The sequence below is a fragment of the Camelina sativa genome, chromosome 18, assembly GCF_030686135.1.
Source record: "Camelina sativa cultivar CO46 ecotype springtype chromosome 18, ASM3068613v1".
Taxonomy (NCBI): Eukaryota; Viridiplantae; Streptophyta; class Magnoliopsida; order Brassicales; family Brassicaceae; genus Camelina; species Camelina sativa.
Window position 1 is genome coordinate 21,785,110 of NC_141897.1, and position 21,393 is coordinate 21,806,502.

A 21,393-nucleotide genomic window follows, 5' to 3' on the forward strand; every position below is an offset into this window, starting at 1 on the left:
TACTCTTTTTGGTTTAGTCCAAATGTAACTGATGAACATTGTATGTTCAATCAGATTTTTATCTTAAGATGAACTAAAGTCTGACCAGTTTTACTAGACTTTCATCAACGCTTATGCCATAATACTTCCTAATCTCTCTCAACAGAGTTTAACTTTGATAAATTCAAATGGACATGAGAATTTTCATGAATAGAGAGAGAGATAGATACACTGTTGGATTTTTTATATAAAAATAGATAAAAACAAACGAACTTCTTCACCATTTCCAGAAAACATTGGAACCACACTTGTACTTGTCTTTGCCTTCGCATTCCAAAGCCAAATCTTCTGAGATAAATGGAACTTTCTGCAAAAATAGAAAAACGAACAAGAACATTATAATCTCTTCAATTTGATTATTTACCCAGAGAAAAGAAAACATTTTAGACAAACCTTTTGCTTGGCAAGATCTTGGCAGCCAGTGAAATTGTCAGGGAACTTGCAGCTTCCGAATTGAACAGTGAATGCTCTCGCAAAGTTTGCTCCACTTGTTGCTAATCTCTTCTTGTCATTAAGTTCCTGTAATCAAAAATTTCCAACCTTTAGGATCTTTAGAGATGTCAAGATTCAGAGACTTTTCAATGACTTACTTTGTTGGCTTTGCTCCTCTCGAGGTATTCATCAAAGACGGCAGCATTAGCCGAAGCAGAAACAGCAGCAGTGGAGAAGAGTGTAGCTGCTAAGAAAACCATGGCGGATCTTCTTCCATTAGATCCATCAACATCATCACCAACAACTCGTTGCGCTTTGATCACAGGCATGACCATCTGTTTCTTCTGACCAAACCCAACTGACGAATTCGCCAAACCCACTTTCTGGTTTAGCTCTACTGAGCCGGAACCGGAGATTGCATAGCTGCAAGTGAGAACACTCGAGTTCATGGCCGCCATAAAAGATCTCTTTTTTTTTGGATCAAGAGTTTTTGAGTTTGATTGGTGAGTGATGAAGGAAAAGATTAGATTTTAGTATTAGAGATGAATGAGGATGATGATGACGTGGAGTAGATGTAATAAGGGATTGTGGCTGGAGTGTGGATAAGGTGAGATTTCCCTTCAGTCCTATTGGCAAAAGTCCAAACCTTTTCTTATTACTCTAAGCTTTGATGCTTTTGAAGTTTGAGTCTTTCAGATTCTCTGTCGAGTGTTTATGTGGTCAGATTCACTCGAGTCCCCACCACACAAACCTCTCAAAACTCTGTTTGGTACTCCGTTTTATCAGAAACCCACTCGGGTCTAGCCTGAAACAGTCTGAATCCGATTTAGGTCCAAAATACCTGAACTTTACCCGGGTTAGATGAGAGTTTGGACTATGCTCTAATTGGCAAAGCCTAGGTTAGGTTTCCATAACCATTATAAGATTTATCTTTAAGAGAGAAAGACCAAAATAAACACTGAAAGCAAATTAAAACTGGCCTGGATAATGTTACAAGCTCTCTGGTTTGTTCCTAAGTTTGCTTTGCTGATGATACATTATAATCTTACAAATTTGTGCCATTTGTTTCGGGAAACAAGAAAGGCACGAGGAATCAAAATCTATGGGCTGTCTTTCTCACCAACTAACCGAAAAATTGAAGAAAAATGAAGGAAAGTTTTCTCAGGTTGATACTGTGGCTGTAGATTTAATAGGCACACTTTCACCTTTGTTCAAAGCTTCCCAGTCTATCTCCCTAAGAATCTTAAACCGTTCCTCCATGGATACAAACCCAGCCTGAGGAACCACTATACCGGAACTTCCAGCTTTGTGAATCAGAACAATACTAGTGGCCATCTCAGGTCCATGGAGTTTTCCCGTTAACAACACTCGTAGTGGCATGAAAAGTGATTTACCCTGTAACCAGCATCAGATAATCTCTTGTAAAGTTTGTTCAGTCAAGTTAAGCAGGTTTTGTTTCAGTGTTAACTGGATTAGAGAGATGACTAACTTTGCGTTTCAATGATTTGCCAAAGGCTTTCACCCATTTCTGCCAAGCACCTTGTCCTTCTGCTAAAGCGCTTGGAATCTCACCGCTGTCATAAGCAGCTATGAGGCTGGCTGCTACTTCGTGAAGCTTGTCTTCCACGGCAGGCTTAGCTTCAGGGCTGCATCAGGTGCAGAAAAATTCAAATCACCACAAGCTCAGAGATTTATAAAACAGTAAAATAAATGTTTATTGAAAGGAAAGAGGTGATGCAGGAGGAAAAAACGGTTTGATACCTAGCCAATGTAGCATGTAAAGGATATGAAAGCAAATTCAACAGTACTTTGTCTGAATCTGTCACCAACTCAATCCCATCCTTGAGAAGCTCGACAGCTTCCTGTACTTCAACAACAAGCTCAAATTCGGTAAGTCTGTATAGAAAATATCTGTTGTTCCTAAATCCACGGCTTTATATTAGGATCAGAAAAAAGTGTGGAGTCGTGATTAGAGAACCTTACATCTACAAAACTACCCTCGGATTCTGATAAGATACCGGCACTCTTCCATCGCTCACCCACAAGTTTTGTTAGTTTTTCATTTGGAAGTGCCCTCAGATGTTGACCATTCATCCATCTTTGAGTTTATGATTGCGCCACATTGAAGATTTATTAGCAAAAAGTAGAGAGAACAAACAGAGATACGAAAAACAAGAGAGCAGAAGATTGGAAAATTTAAACAGCTAAGCAAATTCTATAATCACCTTAACTTTGTAGAATCAAAAATTGCGCCACTTTTGTTGACACGTTCAATCGAGAATTTTTCAACTGCAAATCAAGAACAAACAGTCAACAAATAAATCAGAAAAGGATGACGTTAAAGATTATACAAAGCAAAGTTATAGTCAACAAAAATAATCTACCAAGATCCTCGAGTGTGAAAAATTCATTTTCAGTGCCGTCTCCCCATCCTAAGAGTGCCAAATAATTAACCATTCCCTGAGGCAGATATCCCATCTCTCTGTACTGTTTTATAGTCAAAGGAACATAAAGCAGAAATTAGATGAAGAATCAACAGTTGAGTAATCTATGATCAACACAACGTAAAGGCAATGTTAGCTATACACACCTGGCCTACAGAAGTTGCCCCATGTCGCTTTGACAGCTTACTTCTATCCGGTGCTAGAATTAAAGAAACATGGGCAAACTGAGGCATTGGGAACTCCAGAGCCTACCATTGATTGATGTAGACAGCACTAAATCAAGTCTTTCCCCCTATCTTTAGGATAAGATATATTTCTAAAGCAATTGAAAGAAACACACAAAATTTAGTGCTTACCTTGTAAATTAGAGCCTGCCTCAAAGTATTAGGCAAATGCTCTTCAGCCCTGAAACGAAAGTTGTTAATTGATTAGATCAAAGATCATATTCAAACATGTTAAAATAACAAGTAAAGAAAGACACTGGAGTAGTAACCTTATAACATGTGAAATAGCCATGGTAGCATCATCTACCGTAACACAAAAGTTGTAAACAGGTTGGCCATTACTCCTCATTACCACAAAATCTCCAAGAGTATCCAAGTTCCAACATACCTTCAAGACACTATCACACATGGTCAATAACCAAACCAGGTGGTTTTTTTTTTTTAACAAGATCACAATCAAAAGGTTGCAACATTTATCCTATATAACAATCGATTAAGGGTAACCACAGAAAACATACCTCGCCACGAATCAAGTCATTAATTTTCAAAGACCCTTGCTTTGGCACACGAAACCGGTAAGTAAAAGGGGTTCCCTTTTCCAACTCTTGCTCTATCTCACCATCAGTAGCGGTTGCCCATTTCCCAGTGTATACTGGAGGCAATTGTTTTAACTTTGCAATCTCCTTCATCTTTACAAGCTCCTGTATAAACAAACATTGCAAATAATTAGAGTCAACAACAGAATCAAAAAACCTATAGAGACAACAAGCAATAGTAGGGTCTAAACGAATTTTGAAGAATCTCACCTCACTGGAGCAAAAGCAGCGATAGACATGACCAGATTCTAAAAGCTTCTCTGCATATTGTTTGTAAAGAGCATTTCTTTCAGACTGTCGATACGGACCAAAGTCTCCAGCAACCCCAGGACCTGCAAATTTCAATCCCAATTTGCATTACACCACCATTGAAAAAACCCTCTAACGTTAGCATAGAGAAGAAGAAGAAGAAGAAGCAACCTTCATCCCAATCAAGACCTAACCATGAGAGATCCTGAAGAACAGCAGCTTCAGATTCACGGGTTGATCTCTCCAAATCCGTATCTTCAATTCTCAGCACAAATTTCCCTCCTTTAGACCTGTATTGTTAAAACTCCCATCAGTCAGTCACAAACCCAAAAACTCTCTCAACAAAAAAAAAAAAAAAAAGACTCTTTAAACCAGATCACACTACCACCACGAACCTGGCGAACAAGTAGTTGAAAAGAGCAGTCCTTGCTCCACCTACATGGAGATTACCAGTGGGAGAAGGCGCGAAACGAACTCTGACAGACCCACCATTATTGCCGGGTGAAGAAGAACAAGCAACCACCGCGAAGCTTCGCCGAGAACTGTATAATAAAGAACACTGACGCCGTCTGAGGAAAGCAGGAGCAAGCTCTGGTAAAGACCTAACCCTGAGCCACGGCGTATTGAATACAAGGCTCGCCATTTTTGGTTGCCACGATTTCTTCTCTGAAAGTTTTGATTTTTCAGAGAGGATAAAAAGGAGTTTAATCGGAAAGAAGAAAGTCCTATGCTTTGAAAACCAATAAAATTCGATGAAAGCCCCTCGTAACTTTTTTAATTTTAAAGTTACATCCCCATATTATGTTTTCTAACTATATGCTCCCTAAAATTCAGTTTATTATTGGCAAAAAAGACACGTGGACTATTTATTTCTGTCGCCTGCTGTGAAAAGCTTTTAATAAAAGCCCATAGCTTTTGTTTTACATTCAACTTACCCCCCCAACCTCTAAAACACAAAGTCAAGTAATTGTGGTGGCACTGTTTTGGGGCATTAATCATTGAATCTAAAGCTTAAGAATCCATGGAATTACACAAGTAAAAGCGAAGGTCTTTGCTATGTATATAAAAAAGCAGATTGAGAGGGTTTTGAGATTACTTACAGATCAAGATATGAAGAGGATTTTTGAGATTGTTGTTAACCTGTTCTTGTTGGGTCATAATTGCATGAATCATCCCTAATGACACCCCTCTATGTACTGTTGAATATGCATTGCTAGTCGATTTCGTCCCCGACGATTGAGAGATTATGATGATCGACGCACTCCACCACCGCCACGACTACTACTCAAAATCAACGATAGTCATCTGTTTCACATAATCCAAAAACAAAACCCATCAAAGCATATCCCAGATAATATAGAAAACAAACGAAACTTAGAAGAAGAAAGCGAAAAAAGATCGAGATACCTCTGACTTGTTCTCGTTCTCACTTCTCTGTCTCTTGAATTCTTCTTTCTCATCGTTTTTTTTGTTCTTGGTATAGTTTTGATTTATGTGGAAGAACTAATAAGAGTATATTTTATAAACAAGAGGTGTGTTACGTTGTTTCAGAACATACGAAATCAATACAATAAAAGTAGAACGTTTGTTGTTAACACCTAAACTTTTTAAACTCTTCTAAGCATGACACATCATTAAAAACTTAACCCAATCAAATTATAACAATTAATACAACTAAACATTATGTTCCAATAAAAATTAATCTTCTTAACAAGTTATTTGTTCTCCTGCATCCCGATCGATGTCATAGCCGCTATGTCAATCCTTCTCAAATCAAAGTAAAGAAGAATTCAATCAGAATAACAGATCCAAATTTCATATGAAAAATTCTTTAGGGTGCGTTTAAGATTATGAAAGATTTTGAAAAAAAGGAGCTATAACGAATCCATGTGAAGGAAGGATGGTTGGGAAAATACACTTGATTCTATCTACACTTTCTGTGAGGATATCATAATTAGCAAAGTTAGTATTCATTCCCACCGTGTTTAGTATTTTGATTATTTGGTTGGCGACAATCAGTTGCATCACTGATCTTAGACAAAAAATTATTTGCAAAGTAAAGTGTCAAAAGCATTGAAAAAAAAATCTTTGAAAAAGAAAGCTTTGAAAGATTTCTTAAAGATTCTTAGTTCTAAAAAGCTTAGTCCGACGACATGATATATGGCTTTGTAATTGCTCAACTGCTCATATTCTTTAATTAGGAGAGATAAGTGCCAAAAAAGCTTTATTGTCTAGCCATGAACAAAAACAAAGCATCACATCACTTTCACTTTCTTACCATCAATATTTTAAAATTTAATTTATCTTAATAACCTTGGAACCCAAAAAAAAAAAAACTAAGTTTATATACTATGAACTTGGGGGATCAAATTTTTGTAGACCCTTCTGTTGATAAGAAAATTAAGGACCATTCAAAATTGCACAACCAATAAAAATAAAGAAGACTTGAAAGAGTTGATTTTGTAATGCATAGAGTCTTATTTTCTTCAACGTTTCATGTTAATTAATGTCTCTTTAGCTTTGTTGACTGTCTCTCTTAGGCACCCAATATTTGCTTTTCTTCTTATTTCAGTATAGAATTAATTGATTTATGATAACTAAAAAATATAAAAGTACACATAAATTGTTACATCACATAATGCTCATTGGATGTATTGATCATAATATTAGATTCTAGAATCATCATGGAAAGTGTATTTTTGTTATAAAGCCTACTATATATCATACGATCTGTTTTTGGATATGTTTGTCTGGTATCTAAGGATACCTTTTTATAAGAATTTCGATACATCTTACATTGTCTTTTATCTGCAGATTTTTGGATTACAATGGCACATCCATTGTATTTTGTGAGGTTGACTGCAACGACAATACCAATTGATGGGTATGTACACCAAGTCCATTCTCGCAATTAATACCAACGACAATACCAACTGTTTTGATTTGTGTATTTAATAATTTGGAAAGCTAGAGCACTTCTGATAGTTTCAATGCATGTAATCCCTAATTAATTATATGTTTTGTGTCGTCTGTGTTTTTCCGGAGAAGGAAGAAGCATTATATGTAGTTAAGTCTTAAAATTTTCATATTGTTTGTGGATTTGGGGTTAATTTCAATTGAGGGATGAGGTGAACCGTAGCCACTAAGCTTTCTTAGCTGGACTTATGTATCATTTAAGTATTTAGAGAAAATAATCATTTTTCATTTGACTTGATCACAAATAAAACCAAGAGTGAGAAAACAGTCTTAATTAACCATCCTTATCGAGTGGTATTGAATCTCTTCAAATTTCTGATCAGACAGGTAATGGAACTCTTTGTTCCCATCCCCAATCTAGATATCCAAGTAAACCATTTCATGTTGATGCGTAATGTTTTCCTAAATTTTAGTTGATGTGATTTCACTAGGAACATATCTATTTGATTATTGATTCCATGTCTTAGTGAGATAATATAAAGTTTATTGTTATAACTCTAAGTGCCCTGTTTTTAATGTAAGAAATTTAAATGAAATTTATTTTTAGATCTATTTGTTGACAGAATATTTTTATACATTTTTTTCAAGAAAACAAACAAACAAATGCTCTAGAAATCATATGAAGCTTGTATATGAAGTTTGAGTATAAAGCTTTCACCTCATGTATTGTTCTTCAAAAATGAGAGTCATATATCTGTTTGAATTAAGTTTTAAACAATATGATTTATATTACAATTTATATGTACTATTAAATAAAAAATTTCTAAATAAAACCCCATGGCGTAGCGCAGTATCAACCTAGTTTCTTTTAAAATAAGAGAAAAGGAAATATAATTAGGTTTTGTTACGAATCTTTCACTCGTTATATAATAAACGAGTGATGACGTAATCATCATGTATTTCGTTGACCGTATGATTAAGGGGGAGGTATTAGTTTAGGATTTAGGAAGACTTTTAATGACTTTAAAAGTTAGGTAAAATATGTTGTTATTCAATCAAGACTTTTAAAAACTCTTTAAAAATTTGGTGTTATTGGTTGTGGATTTGTAAAAAGTTATCTAAAATCTTGATAAATCTAGTGTTATTGGATTAAGAGTTTTATAAAGTCATTAAAAGTTTTATGTTATTCAAGTAAAACAAAAGAATCTTGGATTGTTAATGAATTCAAATTTTATGTTATTGGTTTAGGATTTTATATCATTTCCTTCATAACAAAAGTCATGAAAACTCTTTCATCAAATAGAAAGATTTTACAAGATTTGAAAAAACATATCATCAAGATTTTAAAAAACTTCCTAAACAATCTCTTAGAATCCTTTATTTTTAACTTTCAATTTTCTATGATTCTAACAATCAACAAGAACATAAAGTCATTAAAATTCTTTCTAAATCCTAAACCAATACCTCCCCCTAATGTGAGACACCTCTGTACAAGATTGAGGGTTTCACTTGGAGAATAATTCCTTTTTTTTTGCATTCATCCATAAGAGAATCCATGGAATATTAGACAAGTTAAAAAGCAAAAAGGTCTTTCCCACACATACAACAACGTAGTTTTGCAGAAACTTAACATAGAAAAGCTGGCTCCACATCTCTCACGGTTTCCATGTTACTGATTCTTTTGTTTTGTCTCTTCTTTTCGTGCAGACAGAGATGTCAACAGAAGAAGAAAACATTCTTCACTCTGGTTATTAAAAGCTGCTTCATATGTTTGGTCTCTGTTCCCCCCCCCCCCCCCCCCCCCTCCCCATACTAAAGCATCAAAGCAACAAAGATAATACTAAAATGGTCGCTCCTAATTCTGACCGTTAGCTTCTTGAATCATAGGGATTACTGGCTTGAGCGCCCGGAGGAGGAGTGGGCGGCTGTATCAGATTTTCCATCTCCATGACCTGCTCGTCGCTCAGGTCAAACATTCCACTGAAATTGCCATCTCCTAAGATTACTGGAGCTTCCTCCTCGTTTACATAAACACCAGGCACATCTCTTACCTGTAGATTAATTCAGAAGCAATCAACCAAAAGGAACACTGAATGATCTGATTCATCAAAGGCAATGATGCAGAGACTTTACCTCATTCTGGTAGTCGAAATCGTCGAAAAGTAAACACTCGTCATTCACAACAGAAAAGACATCTAGCATCGAATTCAACTCCTCGTCATCATCGGGAGGAACCTCAAGAAGAGGTGTAGAAGACATGGGAGCGTAACCTACAACGTCACTTGTTAGAGGTGGAAGCACTGTGGCAGTTAGTGGCGGTACATCAGAGATGCAAGATTCTGAGATCACTCCTGCTGTGAAACAATCTTTAGGAGCGTGTGACTGTGAGGTCGTAGCAACGAGACTGGTTTCTTTGCTAGGACCAGGACAAGGACCAGCGTTTACTGCAGAAGGAATAGCTACAAGGTGTTGAGTATCTTCTTCTTCATCACCACTCCAATCCTCGTCCTTATATGGAGCTCCATATTGAGAACCATGTCTTGGTCCAAGCCCATTTTTCTTAAAGAGAACGCAAAGCACATAACTATCCTGCAGAGCATAAGACTGAGTAAAACTTACAAGAAATCAGTATATTAAAAATGAGCTTTCCAAACCCCAAAAAAAAAACATTACCTGAGGAACATTCTTTTGAGCGAGTACTTGGTCTTCAAGTCTATATTCATGTATGACCCAATCAGTCCGATCACCACGAGGTGTTTTCCCAAAGTGATAAACCAGAGTTCTTATCTTCCCAACGACTTCGTTATTGTATAGAACATCTCTGTCTCTCCCTGTGGTCTTCCAGTAACCACATTCAGTCGAGCGGTTAGCCTTACCGCCTTTGGGATACTTCTTTTCTCTTGGGCAGAAGAAGTACCACTTTAGATCACCAGTCCCTAGACATGATTTCTCTGTACAATACACAGAAGCCTCTTTTATGTTTTGAGAGAAAAACAAGAAAGACCCCCCCCCCCCCCCCCCTCCCCCAAAATCCAAAACAAGCTTTATGAAAAGAGTTGATCGTTACCGGGTAAATCAGGTGGTTCAAACTTGTAAATGTCGATCTCAGCAATGGCATTAACTTGGAACTTTTTCCCCAAAACTTTCCTCTTCAAGTAATATCTCACAAGTTCAACATCAGTCGGATGAAACCGAAATCCAGGTGCCAAGTTAGTTTTCACCATTGAACCCAAAGGGTAAAAACTTTCACTACACTAAAGTAGCTTCCCTCACCAGTAAACTCACAGTAACAAGACCAAACAGAATCAAACACTCTTTACCAAAGAGAGAATTGTGAAGAAGCTAGGGAGAAGAAAGAAGAAGACAAACTTGAATGGGGTTTGAAAGGTTCAAGTAAAAGTAGAATGGTTGAACAAGATTGTCTGAAAGCACCACAACAACCTCGCTCTGCTCATATAACCACAGTCACACCAAAGAAACGATGGATTCTTCTTGCAGATATCAACAGACATCTGCTGTACAACTCAAAACACCTAATACACATAAAAGAAACAAGAAAATTATGTAATAATGGAAATGTAACAAGAAATTCTAGGGTTGGGTTTTGATTTTGTGATTTGTCTTTTTTTACTGATGAAAATTTGGTAAGCAGATTATTTCCACTGTAAAAAAATTAAGCCTTTGATCAAGGGAAAGCATCAAAATTGATATAGCTTAGATCAAACCCAGGAATCACACAAGAGATGAAACCCCATTATCAAAGAAACAGAGAATACGAGAGACCACATCGGAAACCGAACCATACGAGAGTAAGAAGAAGCATTTAAGAAAAGCGTTATGTAAAAGAAACAGAGGAGATGAAAAGAGATGAGAAGTCGCACCCGTAAAGCGGAGGAACCTGCAGACGACTGTGGCCGGAGGAGAGAGAATGAGAGTATAGCTTGAAGGAGAAGCCAGGGGAAGAGTTTAGTGACTGATGGGGTTTAGGGGTTTATATAGATCTAATTATATTTTACGCGTTTATTCTTAGAGAAATAAAAGCTTTGTGGTTATTTTTGCAATTAAATGATTAAAATGTAATAAGGAGACCAAAAACAAAAATATGTATTCAGTATACTCCAAAAGTTTTTTTTTTGTTTTTAACACACTTTTACTATTGTTGGCATAAGTTATGGTCTGTACTCTGTAAAGTAGATAATTCGATTTTTGATAGTTCAGTCTACTTTTTCAATGTGTTACTTACTGGTTTCCAATAATATGAAGATTTACGATGATTAAAATATATAGCTTTGATCTTTCTTTCTTATTTTTGTCAACAGAATATAATTTTTGATCTTATCATTCAAAACGGAGATTGCATAAATATAAATTATAGTAATGGGATTTAATCAAATAATAATAATTGGATGCATCTTGGAATGAAAAGGGAATTGGAAATAAGTTAAGCAAAATGCTGATTATATATGTATATAAGTTAAGATTTATGAATATAAAATTGAGTTATGTTGTCAAAGTTTTAGTTTAAGTATATGTAAATCAAAATTTATATTAAAAAAAAGGAAAATAAAATTGAAAGCTAAGGAAACGAAGCTGAGCATCCTTCTGCCGTTCCTATCTTTGTTATGTCATGTTTTCGTCTTCCGAAAACGGTCACACGGAAACGCACTGGGGCGATTTCCAATTTTTGGTGAAGTTTGTCCGGGGAATCACGCGGTTTACATTGGATCGCTTGGGACAAATTGTGTACTGATAAGATAGAGGGTGGTTTGGGGTTTCGGTGTTTGGATGACTTTAACACTGCGTTGTTGGCTAAACAACTCTGGCGGCTAATTACAACCCCAGACTCCTTGTTTACTAAGGTTTTTAAAGGTCGTTATTATAGGCATTCCAATCCGTTGGATCCGATTAAATCCTACTCATCGTCTTATGGATGGCGTAGTATGGTGTCTGCTCGCTCTCTGGTAAACAAAGGACTGATTAAACGAGTAGGATCTAGTGATTCCATTTTAGTATGGTCTGATCCCTGGATTCCTGCCCAACTTCCGAGACCAGCACTGCGTTCAGGATCGTCTATCGATCCTACGCTTCGAGTTGAAACTTTCATTGACAGGAACTCTCTCTCCTGGGACTTGGCGTTACTTTCGGCCTTTTTCAAGCTGGAAGATGTTGCCCTTATTTCTGCTTTACCTCTTGGTAATTTGCTTTCACCAGACAGGCTGGGGTGGCACTTGACAAAAACTGGCATGTACACAGTTAAATCTGGGTATAAAGCTTTGAGCCAGGTTCCAGTGGATTCTCCACTTACTTCTGGCCCAAATATTATACATCTTCAAGCTTTTGTTTGGCAACTCCGGTGTCCACCAAAAATTTGGCACTTTTTGTGGCAAGCACTTACGGGTTGTGTAGCAACCGCAGCTAATCTACGGCGTCGCGGTATGGGCTGCGAAAGCGAATGTGCTCTTTGTGGCGGTGCTGAGGAGACAATAAACCATACATTATTCGTATGTCCTCCGGCTAGACAAGTTTGGGCATTGTCCCATTTCCCAGTTTCTTCGGGCATGTTTCCCTCAAACTCTATTTATGCAAACATGGACTCATTATTTTGGAGATTCCAGCAGATCCCTTCGATTGATGTTTTCCCATGGATCCTTTGGTATATTTGGAATGCTAGAAATGATAAAATTTTCAGCAACTTGGATTCCAATCCGCTTGCGATTTTACGACTAGCGGAGGAGGAAGCAAAACTCTGGTTTTCGGCACAGGGGGATTCCCCTGGGATATCTCTGCAGAATGGTCCCCGGCCACCCACTAGTCATATGAATATTGGTAGTAGGACGGTTAGGAACCATGCAAATAGTTATAGATGTTTTGTGGATGGATCTTGGAAAAAGACGGACCAATACTCTGATAGAGGGTGGTATTGTACTTCCCCAGAGGGGGAAGCTCCCATTATGGATGCATCTAACCTTCGTCGTAGTCTATCACCACTTCATGCAGAAGTGGAAACTTTAATTTGGGCAATGAGATGTATGATCAGAGCAGATAATGAGAATGTTGTTTTTCTCACCGATTGTTCTGATTTGGTGAAGATGGTGTCTTCGCCTTCCGAATGGCCCGCATTTAGGACATATTTAGATGATATTAAAGCGGATAAAGACGAATTTCTCTCTCTTTTTCTTTAGTCTTGATCCCTCGTTCACAGAATGGTATTACAGACAAGCTAGCGCATTGTGCTAGAGTAGAGTCGCATCAAATTACCTATATAAACGAACTTCCTACCAATTGGCTTCTCAAAACTAATCTTGTATGATGTTGTCAAAAAAATAAATAAATAAATAAAGAAGCTGAACATCCTTCATTGGCTCGATGACATCACCCACCTCGGACAGATTTGCCCTTTCTTCAACTATACTTTTATTTTATTTCATTAAATACTTTTCCCCTCCACGATTTGTTGGTTTATTTGGTTTGTTTAACATAAAAGATAATTAATATTTTTTTGATGTGAAATGTAAAATGCAATTGGAAGATTCTTTTGGAATGCTTTCCTTTTTCTATTTTGAAATTTCGTTGATCTCCCTTAGCTAAATTCAAGAAAACCTGCTAGTTAAAGTAAACGGTAGACTTTTTTATACGGTACGTGACTACGCTCCCCTTTTGTATATATCCGAGATGTTCCAGAAACTTGCTAAAATAATAGCCTACAAAATCAATTACCACTATAATTTATACTCTGACAAATTGATTTCCCTAGTATTGAAACTTTTCATTTGATAATTTGGCTTAGAATCATCAGTCAAAGAATCATTTTGCGAGATTATGAAGAAAAAAATGAGTATATGGTGAGCGTGACACACATACACAAGTAATGTATATATATATGTTCTGTTTCGTTTTCTTGCTCAGACTCTAATTTTAACAAAGAAAAAGAAAAGATAATACACAATTTATACAATAAGATCACAATCATCCGTTTTGACTAGAACAAATTTAAAAACAAAACGTTACCCTTTTTTTTTGTCCTCTGTAAAAGGGTTTTGTTTTGAGCTTTTTGGGAGAGGAAGAAAATTTCAGGCTTTTTGCCTTCTTTTCTCCTACAAGTAGAGCAAGTAAGATAACAATCAAACCTCTGCAAAAATCATATTCTTCTGTACACAAACTTGTAGACTTCTCTTCTACGTGTGACCGGTTTCTTCTTTCACGTTCGATCTCTCTCTTCAGGCATCTCTTCTTCTGCCTTTGGAAGGATTCTGATTGCTACTATGAAATGGGTTCCTCAGAAAAAAACATATTGTTTTATGAGCTAACCCAACATACAAATCGTATGCTGCGAGTTTTTTTACCCTAATTTGGAACATCACAATATTCCATTTAAGACCCGTTGGTAGTAATCATATTGCCGTGTCCGCCAAGCATCTAAGCTACTGCTAATGAGAGAGAGCACCAAAGAGACACATTGCTGGTTTTGTGATCCCCCAAAACAAAATAAAGAACAAACAAACGAATGAGGAAACTGTAGCGGATCCATGTGATACAGTTATGTATATTTATTCCAAGGAGATTAGAAAACACTTACCTCTTCAGTTAAACTTAGATGGAACCGTTTTCTTAAGTTCTGAATGGTTCGTGGACCACCTTTGAAGCAAGGGAAACCCGAATCCTGATAGAAACAACACCAGTACATGTAATTCACAAGGTAAATAATTAGGCTTTGCTACCATATAATTTATAACTGATTCTGCTTAGTAAAAAGAAACTAGAGATTATGAACCTGTAACATTTCAACTAAGAGAATAATCCGTTCGGCGTGCTTTCTACATGTAAGGAATCCTTGAATGCATAGCACCTAATTAGGAAGATATGAAAATTAACGGCGATTTCACATAACTGCTATAGATGGAAAAAGTCGTCTTAAGTGACTTAAATATGAAAGGTGAGAGGACAAGCCATGGGGGTACCTTGAAATAGTCAAAGAACTCACTTGGAACCCCGTCAGCATCAGAGTCCATGACCTGGATGTGAGAAGCTTTTTTGTAAATTTAGACTTAAGGATTCAACTGCTTCGCAGAAGGAAACATGACCAAAACAACTCTGAAGTGTTTTACCTCAAGAAGTTCACGAGTTAACTTAAACGGGGCACTCTCAAAGTTTACGCCACCAGGAGAATTTGAAAGCATAAAACCGAAATCAATGTGTATAATGTGACCCTCTTCATCCAAGAGAAGGTTTCCATTATGACGATCTTTTACCTAAAAGGAAACGCAAGTAACCCAGGGGGACAAAAGCAATAAGCCAATAAATATGAAATGTCAAAGCATGCTATCCTTGAAACAAAACAATGGCATCAGAGCGAGTAAACCCAATTTACCTGCAGAAGGTAACAGACCAAAGAATATCCGGCCATACTCTCGACAAAATTCCTCTGCATAAGAAGCCATTTCAGAAGGTTATATATACAACATGGCATCCGGCACAAGTTGGTAGTTATGCACATAATACTCAAAGTTTGAACCAAGCAGCTTTTTTCCTCAAAATAATTCAGAAAGAAACTATTTTGAAAATCAATGCAAAGTATATTCTCAAGAGAATGCAATTTCTGTAATTTCGGCACCTCTCCCGTTTCACAATAACATGTTTAACATACTGAAATCAAGCAATTTCCTGAAACAAAATAAATTACGTTCTGGTTGAATGAAACTATTAAGACCTATCAGCAGTACATACCTGGGCGAGCTTAAAACTCGGAGAGTTTTCTTTATACTTTGCAACAAAGAAATCACGTAGGCTCGTTATGTTGGGATATCTACTTTTGATAGAATGAATAGAAGCCTACAGGAAAAATATGGTACCTTTTATATGCGCTTTCAATGTAAAAAGATTGATTACAGGATAAAACGTAGCAACTAAACAGATATGCAGAACTTTGTTGCTAGTACAATTAAAGAGTTCTGGTTTACATAATTACCGTATCTGGAATTGTTTCTATAAGGGCAGTATAAGAAGATGTAACCAAGACTTCATAAGGACGTAACCAGAGGGGTAGACCTGCTTCCTGGAGTATATCTAGCACATGAACAAAACAGTTACTTTACAAGAAGAAATGTCCTTATCTTAAATAACAGAATTAGTAAGTACACTAAGAAATAGGATATTAAGATACTGGTAGATGTAAAAAAGTATCACCTACCATAAAAGTGAGAAATGAGTTGCACAGCAAGATGTTCCTGCCTACAGTCGTCACCGCTCTTGACAATAATCTGCGAAAATCTAGCTACTTAATAATAGAGATAGAAAGAATATTGGAAAAATGGTCAACACACAAGGACACATTTCAATAAAGATTAAGCATGGAACGTATCTAACATCTTTGGTATCAGCTTTTCAATGTCATCAAACACAAAATTCAGCCGGAAAGAGAGCAAAAAGCAAAAAGCGTATCATAAGCAATGTCTCTCAAAAAGTTATCATAGACTCATACATCAGTCATAAATTTGATCTCTACATTGTTGCAGGCTTAGAAGAGAAAAATGCTATGATCAAAAAGATCGGATGAGTGTCAAATAGCCCATAGGTATTTTTCACTAAAATCGAGATTACACTAGACCTTAATATTCCTTAATAGACATTCTGGAATCACAAATTATAGTCCTTTAGACAAATAGAAACCGTTGGGTACTATATCAAATTAATTGAGGCCTTCACCTTCTTTCAGATTCTATTTCATCAACAAAAGAACTTAACTTAGAGGATTATACCCATTTGGCAACAGAAGTAAAACGATTAATGGTTTGGATTTTTGTAGCACTTACAGAACGCAGGTCCCAACCAGGCAATTTTCCATATATTGAAGCTTTACAAATTCTGTCTCGCTTTCCCTCCCAAAGTTCACCTGATAAGGCATCACCTTCTTTCAGCATTCCACCGTTGGCCTGTTAAAGAACACAAAACATAAATAAATAAGGTTCAACATTTAAAACAGGAAAAAGAAGAGGATGATCTATATTATGTTAAATATGCATTCACCCTTGGTTGCGCATCCGATGAATCCTCCTGACCAGCCCCTTTAAGTGGAAGGCCTGGAGGTGCCTCTCCCTTCGCTGCAGCAGCCTGCGTAAGTGGTTTAATTAAGGATTAATGACGGGTAGAGAAACAACACCAAACAGAACACATACAATTTCAATATCTTCACTTTTTCTTACCATGGACGCCTAAATAAGAAAATGAAGTGCATAGCATGTCGGAAACACTCACCCTTACTTCCTCCATGGCAACAGTACTTGGAACACGACGATGTTCCTTTTTACGTGGGGCTGATGGATCAGGAATGCCTTCCATTCTAAGTCCTGGGTCAGCCGTCACGACCACCCTTACCCATTCAAGATCAGTGTTCAGCCCCGTCCTTTGGGCCTCAGCCATGACATCATCAAGTGAATCGCTCAATGAGTCAAGAGCTGAAGTACGATTCTCCACTGAGAGACTTACATTGACAAGTTTCGCCTTAACCTCTGACTTAGGAGTCATTGCTTGATCAATTGCTTGGGCAGTGGACAACGACATTCGGTCAGCACTGTTGCGATAAACTTCTTGCGTAGTCCATAGTGGATAAGCCCATGGAGGAGGTTTTTGCAAAAAGGCGTCACCGTTTGCCAATGGAATGCCCCCTTTAGAAAGCTTCTGGGAGTTAGAGGTATCCTTAGCACTGCCGCAACAAGTATCAGAAACAAAAAGAACAATGAGGTAGTGTTATTATGACAAGTTTTACATTTCGTATGATTAAGGGATACAGAAAAGAAGGTAACTTCCTGTTAAAAGCAGTAAATTGGTAAGAAAATTATATTTACCTGGGTGTTTCCGCTTTCAAAACTTCTACTGAGATCATATATGGTGCCTTTTCCCTAGAATTCAAAAGAATGCATTCGTCTTCAGGAATATGGACCACGCGATAAACTCCTCTCCCCATTGGAAAACAAATTCCTGGAAGATTATTTGAATCTATTTAAAATTATGAATTTAAATTTCGTATCTGATAACAAAACCATTTTACCACAACAGAAAATGACAAAAATAAAATTAAGATTCCAATAATCCTTTAAAACGCTAATCTTTAGACGCCAAAAAGATTGGACCACATTATTCACTCACGAAAGAAAACACAAGTCCAAAGAAAATCGTATACAAGAGAGGAAAATAAATGATGAAAAAGAGACAAGAATAAAATAAATATATTCTTCAAACAACAGTGGGAAGACTGCAGTATGTTCTGAAAACCTAATCAGTGAAAACAATGACCAAAATCTATCATACATTGGACTCATGTATGCAACGAAAAATGATATACGAGATACTACTTTTTTTAAGACAAGTAACATGATTTAGCTCTCAGCAACATAAACAGAGCAAGAAAAGTTCAAATACTATTTCAGAGAAAGCATACATGACCAGACTAATGTATGCCGGCTCAATATAACTGAACTACACAAATAAAGTAAACCCCCAAAGAATAACTCTAATTCAGAAAATACCTCCAGTGGTTTCAGCTTCCGATAAATGAAAGTTGATCTCTGCAAGGGACTAAAACCAAACAAAAGAAATATAAAATTTAATCAACTGCTACAAAGGTAATTTGACACCTCAAACTTAATAATCAATATGAGAAAAGTCAGGTGGAAAGGATCACCTCCCGAAGAGCAATCTTCCTATCTTCTATGGGAAAGATATCTACCAAACCATATGATGTTTCACATAAAGCTTGTACAAACTCCAACGACTCGTGGTAAGCCCCTTTCCTGAACTGTGATGCAGTATTGTTTGGTAGCGGGGGCTTACCAGATGGAGTATCATCCCGCTGTTTGGGTGAGCCAGGACGTTTCTGCAATGGTAATAATAAGAAACATTGGTATGAGATGAATCAAGCACATATGGAAGAAAATCTGTCCATCATAGATAAATAAATCAACTGAAGTCGAACAACCACCCTGTTTCACCCAACATTTGTGTCAAGTTAAATTCATAAGAAGTAGAGATATAGGATTGTTCCCTACAAGAATCTTGACAAACAAATCTGAAGATATGGATCGAATGAAAAGTGAATGTCAAAACAGTGCAAATGTAACTAGTGTCTGCAATAAAATAGAAACACAAAAGACAAAGTCAAATAAAGAGACATACCTCCTTGTGTTTCTTAGATCCAAACAGTTCAGAATCTTCAACAGATTGGTCACGATCTCGAAACAACTTGCGGAAAAAGTTTTCTGTCCCAGGACTACTTTCAACTAAGCCATTGCTGCTATGTTCATTTTCTGCAGCAGGCTTTGCATCTTCGGGATGTATACGGAATAATCTTTTGAACAGAGAAAATTCTGGAGATTCATCACCCTCGCTTTCATTCCCATCATCGGCCTTGACAATGTCTTTCTTGTCATCAGATTTTTCCTTAAAGAACTTTTTAAAAAACCCCTCCCTCTCATCCTCTTCACCAGATTTCTTATCGGCATCCACTGTTCCATTGGATTCATTCTTGTCACTACCAGGTCTCTTGTCATCATTTTTTTCCCTGAAAAGTTTCTTAAGGAACCCATCCTTGTCCTCATCATCCACTTCTTTAGGAACTTTGTCTTCCTCAGGTTTGCTGTCACGGAATAGTTTCTTAAAAAAACCTTCTGAGTTTGGGTTTGACTCCTCGTCTTCGTTTTTACTCTCCCGTAACAACCTCTTGAAGAAACTGTCTGAATTTACACCCAATTCCTCTTCATCTCCCTTATTATCTCGTAACAACCTCTTAAACAGCCCATCTGAACTCGATGTCAATTCCTCACTTTCTCCTTTACTACTCAAGAGCCTCTTGAAGAACCCCTCGGAACTGTTTGTTATGTCCTCATCTTCTGATTTATTGTCTTTCAAAAGGCGCTTAAAGAAACCCTCTGAGTTAGGTATTGGTTCATCACCCTCACCTTTGTTATCCCTCATGAGCCTCTTGAAGAATCCTTCCTTTTCACTCTCTTCATCATCTTTGTCAACTGACTTTCTAAACATTAAAGCATCTCTGACTTTAGGACTTGGGATAAGTTTCTTAAAAATCTTATTGTCCTCGGAAGGTAACTGACTACCATCATCCAGTACGTTGGTCCCTGGCGAAGGTGAGAATGACAAAGACTTCTGGGTGGGAGGAGATAACGTCAACGAGAAGAGCTTCTGTTTTGACGACAAAAGTCTATTTAGGACCTGATTCTTGCTACCTGGGGTTGAGACATCGCTCTGCGGACGCATAAGAGGAGACCACTCACCCATCAAAGTAGCTGCAATTTGACACTTCTCTTGAATCCTGCTGATGCCTTCATTATCGTCAGAGTCCTCCAGCTCAGCCAACAAAAACCAATGCACTTTGAGTGCGATTTTCAGTGACTTGGCACAGATGTCTATTACAAACTTATCAAGAGATGGGCTTGGTTTGTGCACCATCATGTAACAAATCTGGAACAGATAACTCTCGATACCAGATAAGGGAAGGGTATACATCCTATTGCATAAGTAATCCCTAACACCAGCATGTGGGTGCTTGTACAGATAACTAACTGCAATCCACTCACAGAAGAAGGCAGAATCGAAAAACCTAATAAGCCAACCATTAGAACCGGTATCGCCGATGATATTACTGTGCGAGGTAATCTCACGAGGTGACTCAGCCGAGTCTCCTCGGACCAGAGATAGAAACCGTCCCATAGGCATCCTGATCAGGTAAGGCCAAGCTCACAGACGCAAATCATCCGTCGAGAAGACGAATCCAGGATAAAATCCGAACCAAATAAAAGAAGCCTCTCCACGATAACTAAACCCTAGGATGGATTCGTAAAACCTTAACTCAAAAAACTAATAGACCTTTACGTAACCTCCAAAAGCTCAAAATGCCCTATATCGACGAATTTTGGCTTTACGAAGCTAAACTCTCCGACGCCAGCAAACCTAAATCGCGAGAAGAAGATTAAAAACACAGCAGAAAGAGATTCCTCGTATCCTACTCAATCCAATCGCCGGAAACCGAAGGCGATCGGAAAAATTCCCCAGAAACCAAAACTAAATCTCAGGAAAAGAACCAAGCGATCAGCTTATATCAAAGGATAATCCCGTTCTTCCTGCTCCACGAGATTCTCCGCTTGAAAATTTCAAATAAAATTTGAAGCAGAATCAAGTTAGCATAACCGACCGGAGTAGATCGCCGTCGTCTCAGCCGGAAGCGGTTTGTGGTGGATACGGTCGTCGTCCTCGGCTGTTGGTGGCAGACAAAGAGAGAGAGAGAGAGAGAGAGAGAGGGGAAAGTTATTATTATTATTATTATTCGCTACACTTTGAAATTGCTATTTTTTTAACTTTGAGTTTTTTAATTAATTTAATTTTTGGTCTTTAGTAAATTCGTAGGAGTAACAATACGTACTACTATTTTAAATTTAATTATTTTTATATAAAAAATGGCGAAGGGAGGTGATCTAACGTGCGCTG

At 37.3% G+C, this 21,393-nt stretch overlaps 5 protein-coding genes across 7 annotated transcripts; 1 reads left to right on the plus strand and 4 right to left on the minus strand.

The window, feature by feature from the left end:
• Positions 1 to 125: 125 nt before the first annotated feature.
• Positions 126 to 1,377, minus strand: LOC104762554 (photosystem I reaction center subunit N, chloroplastic). The gene is made up of 3 exons (XM_010485873.3): positions 630 to 1,377; positions 433 to 558; positions 126 to 346 (listed from the first exon to the last, which is right to left on the minus strand). Exons 1-3 carry the CDS (start codon positions 927 to 929, stop codon positions 257 to 259), a joined length of 516 nt encoding a protein of 171 aa, XP_010484175.1. The 5' UTR covers positions 930 to 1,377; the 3' UTR covers positions 126 to 256.
• A 46-nt stretch (positions 1,378 to 1,423) lies between these two features.
• Positions 1,424 to 5,548, minus strand: LOC104762555 (glutamate--tRNA ligase, chloroplastic/mitochondrial). Of its 3 annotated transcripts, XM_087499888.1 has the most exons (14): positions 5,392 to 5,548; positions 4,380 to 5,289; positions 4,156 to 4,274; positions 3,946 to 4,067; positions 3,658 to 3,840; positions 3,409 to 3,527; positions 3,272 to 3,320; positions 3,062 to 3,163; positions 2,856 to 2,958; positions 2,697 to 2,760; positions 2,455 to 2,569; positions 2,233 to 2,333; positions 1,961 to 2,117; positions 1,424 to 1,866 (listed from the first exon to the last, which is right to left on the minus strand). In XM_087499888.1, exons 2-14 carry the CDS (start codon positions 4,625 to 4,627, stop codon positions 1,633 to 1,635), a joined length of 1,716 nt encoding a protein of 571 aa, XP_087356014.1. In that variant the 5' UTR covers positions 4,628 to 5,289; positions 5,392 to 5,548; the 3' UTR covers positions 1,424 to 1,632. The 3 variants fall into 3 exon arrangements, 2 of the variants coding, with proteins under 2 accessions (XP_087356014.1, XP_087356015.1); XR_015589260.1 differs by lacking the exon at positions 5,392 to 5,548 and having other exon boundaries at positions 2,233 to 2,338; positions 4,380 to 4,766; XM_087499889.1 differs by lacking the exon at positions 5,392 to 5,548 and having other exon boundaries at positions 3,409 to 3,537; positions 4,380 to 4,690.
• A 2,729-nt stretch (positions 5,549 to 8,277) lies between these two features.
• Positions 8,278 to 10,904, minus strand: LOC104763661 (NAC domain-containing protein 82-like). Its single transcript, XM_087499890.1, has 5 exons — positions 10,782 to 10,904; positions 9,968 to 10,433; positions 9,574 to 9,851; positions 9,034 to 9,489; positions 8,278 to 8,951 (listed from the first exon to the last, which is right to left on the minus strand). The coding sequence occupies exons 2-5, from the start codon at positions 10,122 to 10,124 to the stop codon at positions 8,769 to 8,771; spliced, it is 1,074 nt and encodes a 357-aa protein (XP_087356016.1). The 5' UTR covers positions 10,125 to 10,433; positions 10,782 to 10,904; the 3' UTR covers positions 8,278 to 8,768.
• Positions 10,905 to 11,840: 936 nt separating this feature from the next.
• Positions 11,841 to 13,082, plus strand: LOC147923134 (uncharacterized). The gene has a single exon (XM_087497925.1). The coding sequence runs from the start codon at positions 11,841 to 11,843 to the stop codon at positions 13,080 to 13,082; it is 1,242 nt and encodes a 413-aa protein (XP_087354051.1).
• A 711-nt stretch (positions 13,083 to 13,793) lies between these two features.
• LOC104762556 (phosphatidylinositol 4-kinase beta 1) lies at positions 13,794 to 21,285 on the minus strand. The gene is made up of 16 exons (XM_010485876.3): positions 19,069 to 21,285; positions 18,578 to 18,769; positions 18,423 to 18,471; positions 17,742 to 17,874; positions 17,152 to 17,599; positions 16,924 to 17,007; positions 16,710 to 16,829; positions 16,088 to 16,157; positions 15,866 to 15,963; positions 15,625 to 15,729; positions 15,269 to 15,322; positions 15,006 to 15,149; positions 14,859 to 14,912; positions 14,672 to 14,746; positions 14,477 to 14,560; positions 13,794 to 14,359 (listed from the first exon to the last, which is right to left on the minus strand). Exons 1-16 carry the CDS (start codon positions 20,623 to 20,625, stop codon positions 14,258 to 14,260), a joined length of 3,369 nt encoding a protein of 1,122 aa, XP_010484178.1. The 5' UTR covers positions 20,626 to 21,285; the 3' UTR covers positions 13,794 to 14,257.
• Between the last annotated feature and the right edge of the window lie 108 nt (positions 21,286 to 21,393).

What these genes read in the sequence shown, in the direction of transcription:
- LOC104762554 (XM_010485873.3), bottom strand. Translation starts at nt 929, where the DNA reads ATGGCGGCCATGAACTCGAGTGTTCTCACTTGCAGCTATGCAATCTCC. An exon ending in AGAGGAGCAAAGCCAACAAA is followed by an intron (nt 559 to 629) that starts GTAAGTCATTGA and finishes TTTTGATTACAG; the next exon opens with GAACTTAATGACAAGAAGAG. An exon ending in AAGATCTTGCCAAGCAAAAG is followed by an intron (nt 347 to 432) that starts GTTTGTCTAAAA and finishes CTATTTTTGCAG; the next exon opens with AAAGTTCCATTTATCTCAGA.
- LOC104762555 (XM_087499888.1), bottom strand. Translation starts at nt 4,627, where the DNA reads ATGGCGAGCCTTGTATTCAATACGCCGTGGCTCAGGGTTAGGTCTTTA. An exon ending in GCTATTTCACATGTTATAAG is followed by an intron (nt 3,321 to 3,408) that starts GTTACTACTCCA and finishes CTTTCGTTTCAG; the next exon opens with GGCTGAAGAGCATTTGCCTA. An exon ending in GGCAGGCTCTAATTTACAAG is followed by an intron (nt 3,164 to 3,271) that starts GTAAGCACTAAA and finishes AATCAATGGTAG; the next exon opens with GCTCTGGAGTTCCCAATGCC.
- LOC104763661 (XM_087499890.1), bottom strand. Translation starts at nt 10,124, where the DNA reads ATGGTGAAAACTAACTTGGCACCTGGATTTCGGTTTCATCCGACTGAT. An exon ending in CTCAAAAGAATGTTCCTCAG is followed by an intron (nt 9,490 to 9,573) that starts GTAATGTTTTTT and finishes TATGCTCTGCAG; the next exon opens with GATAGTTATGTGCTTTGCGT. An exon ending in ATTTCGACTACCAGAATGAG is followed by an intron (nt 8,952 to 9,033) that starts GTAAAGTCTCTG and finishes ATTAATCTACAG; the next exon opens with GTAAGAGATGTGCCTGGTGT.
- LOC147923134 (XM_087497925.1), top strand. Translation starts at nt 11,841, where the DNA reads ATGGTGTCTGCTCGCTCTCTGGTAAACAAAGGACTGATTAAACGAGTA.
- LOC104762556 (XM_010485876.3), bottom strand. Translation starts at nt 20,625, where the DNA reads ATGCCTATGGGACGGTTTCTATCTCTGGTCCGAGGAGACTCGGCTGAG. An exon ending in GGAAGATTGCTCTTCGGGAG is followed by an intron (nt 18,472 to 18,577) that starts GTGATCCTTTCC and finishes GTTTGGTTTTAG; the next exon opens with TCCCTTGCAGAGATCAACTT. An exon ending in TTGCCATGGAGGAAGTAAGG is followed by an intron (nt 17,008 to 17,151) that starts GTGAGTGTTTCC and finishes CCACTTACGCAG; the next exon opens with GCTGCTGCAGCGAAGGGAGA.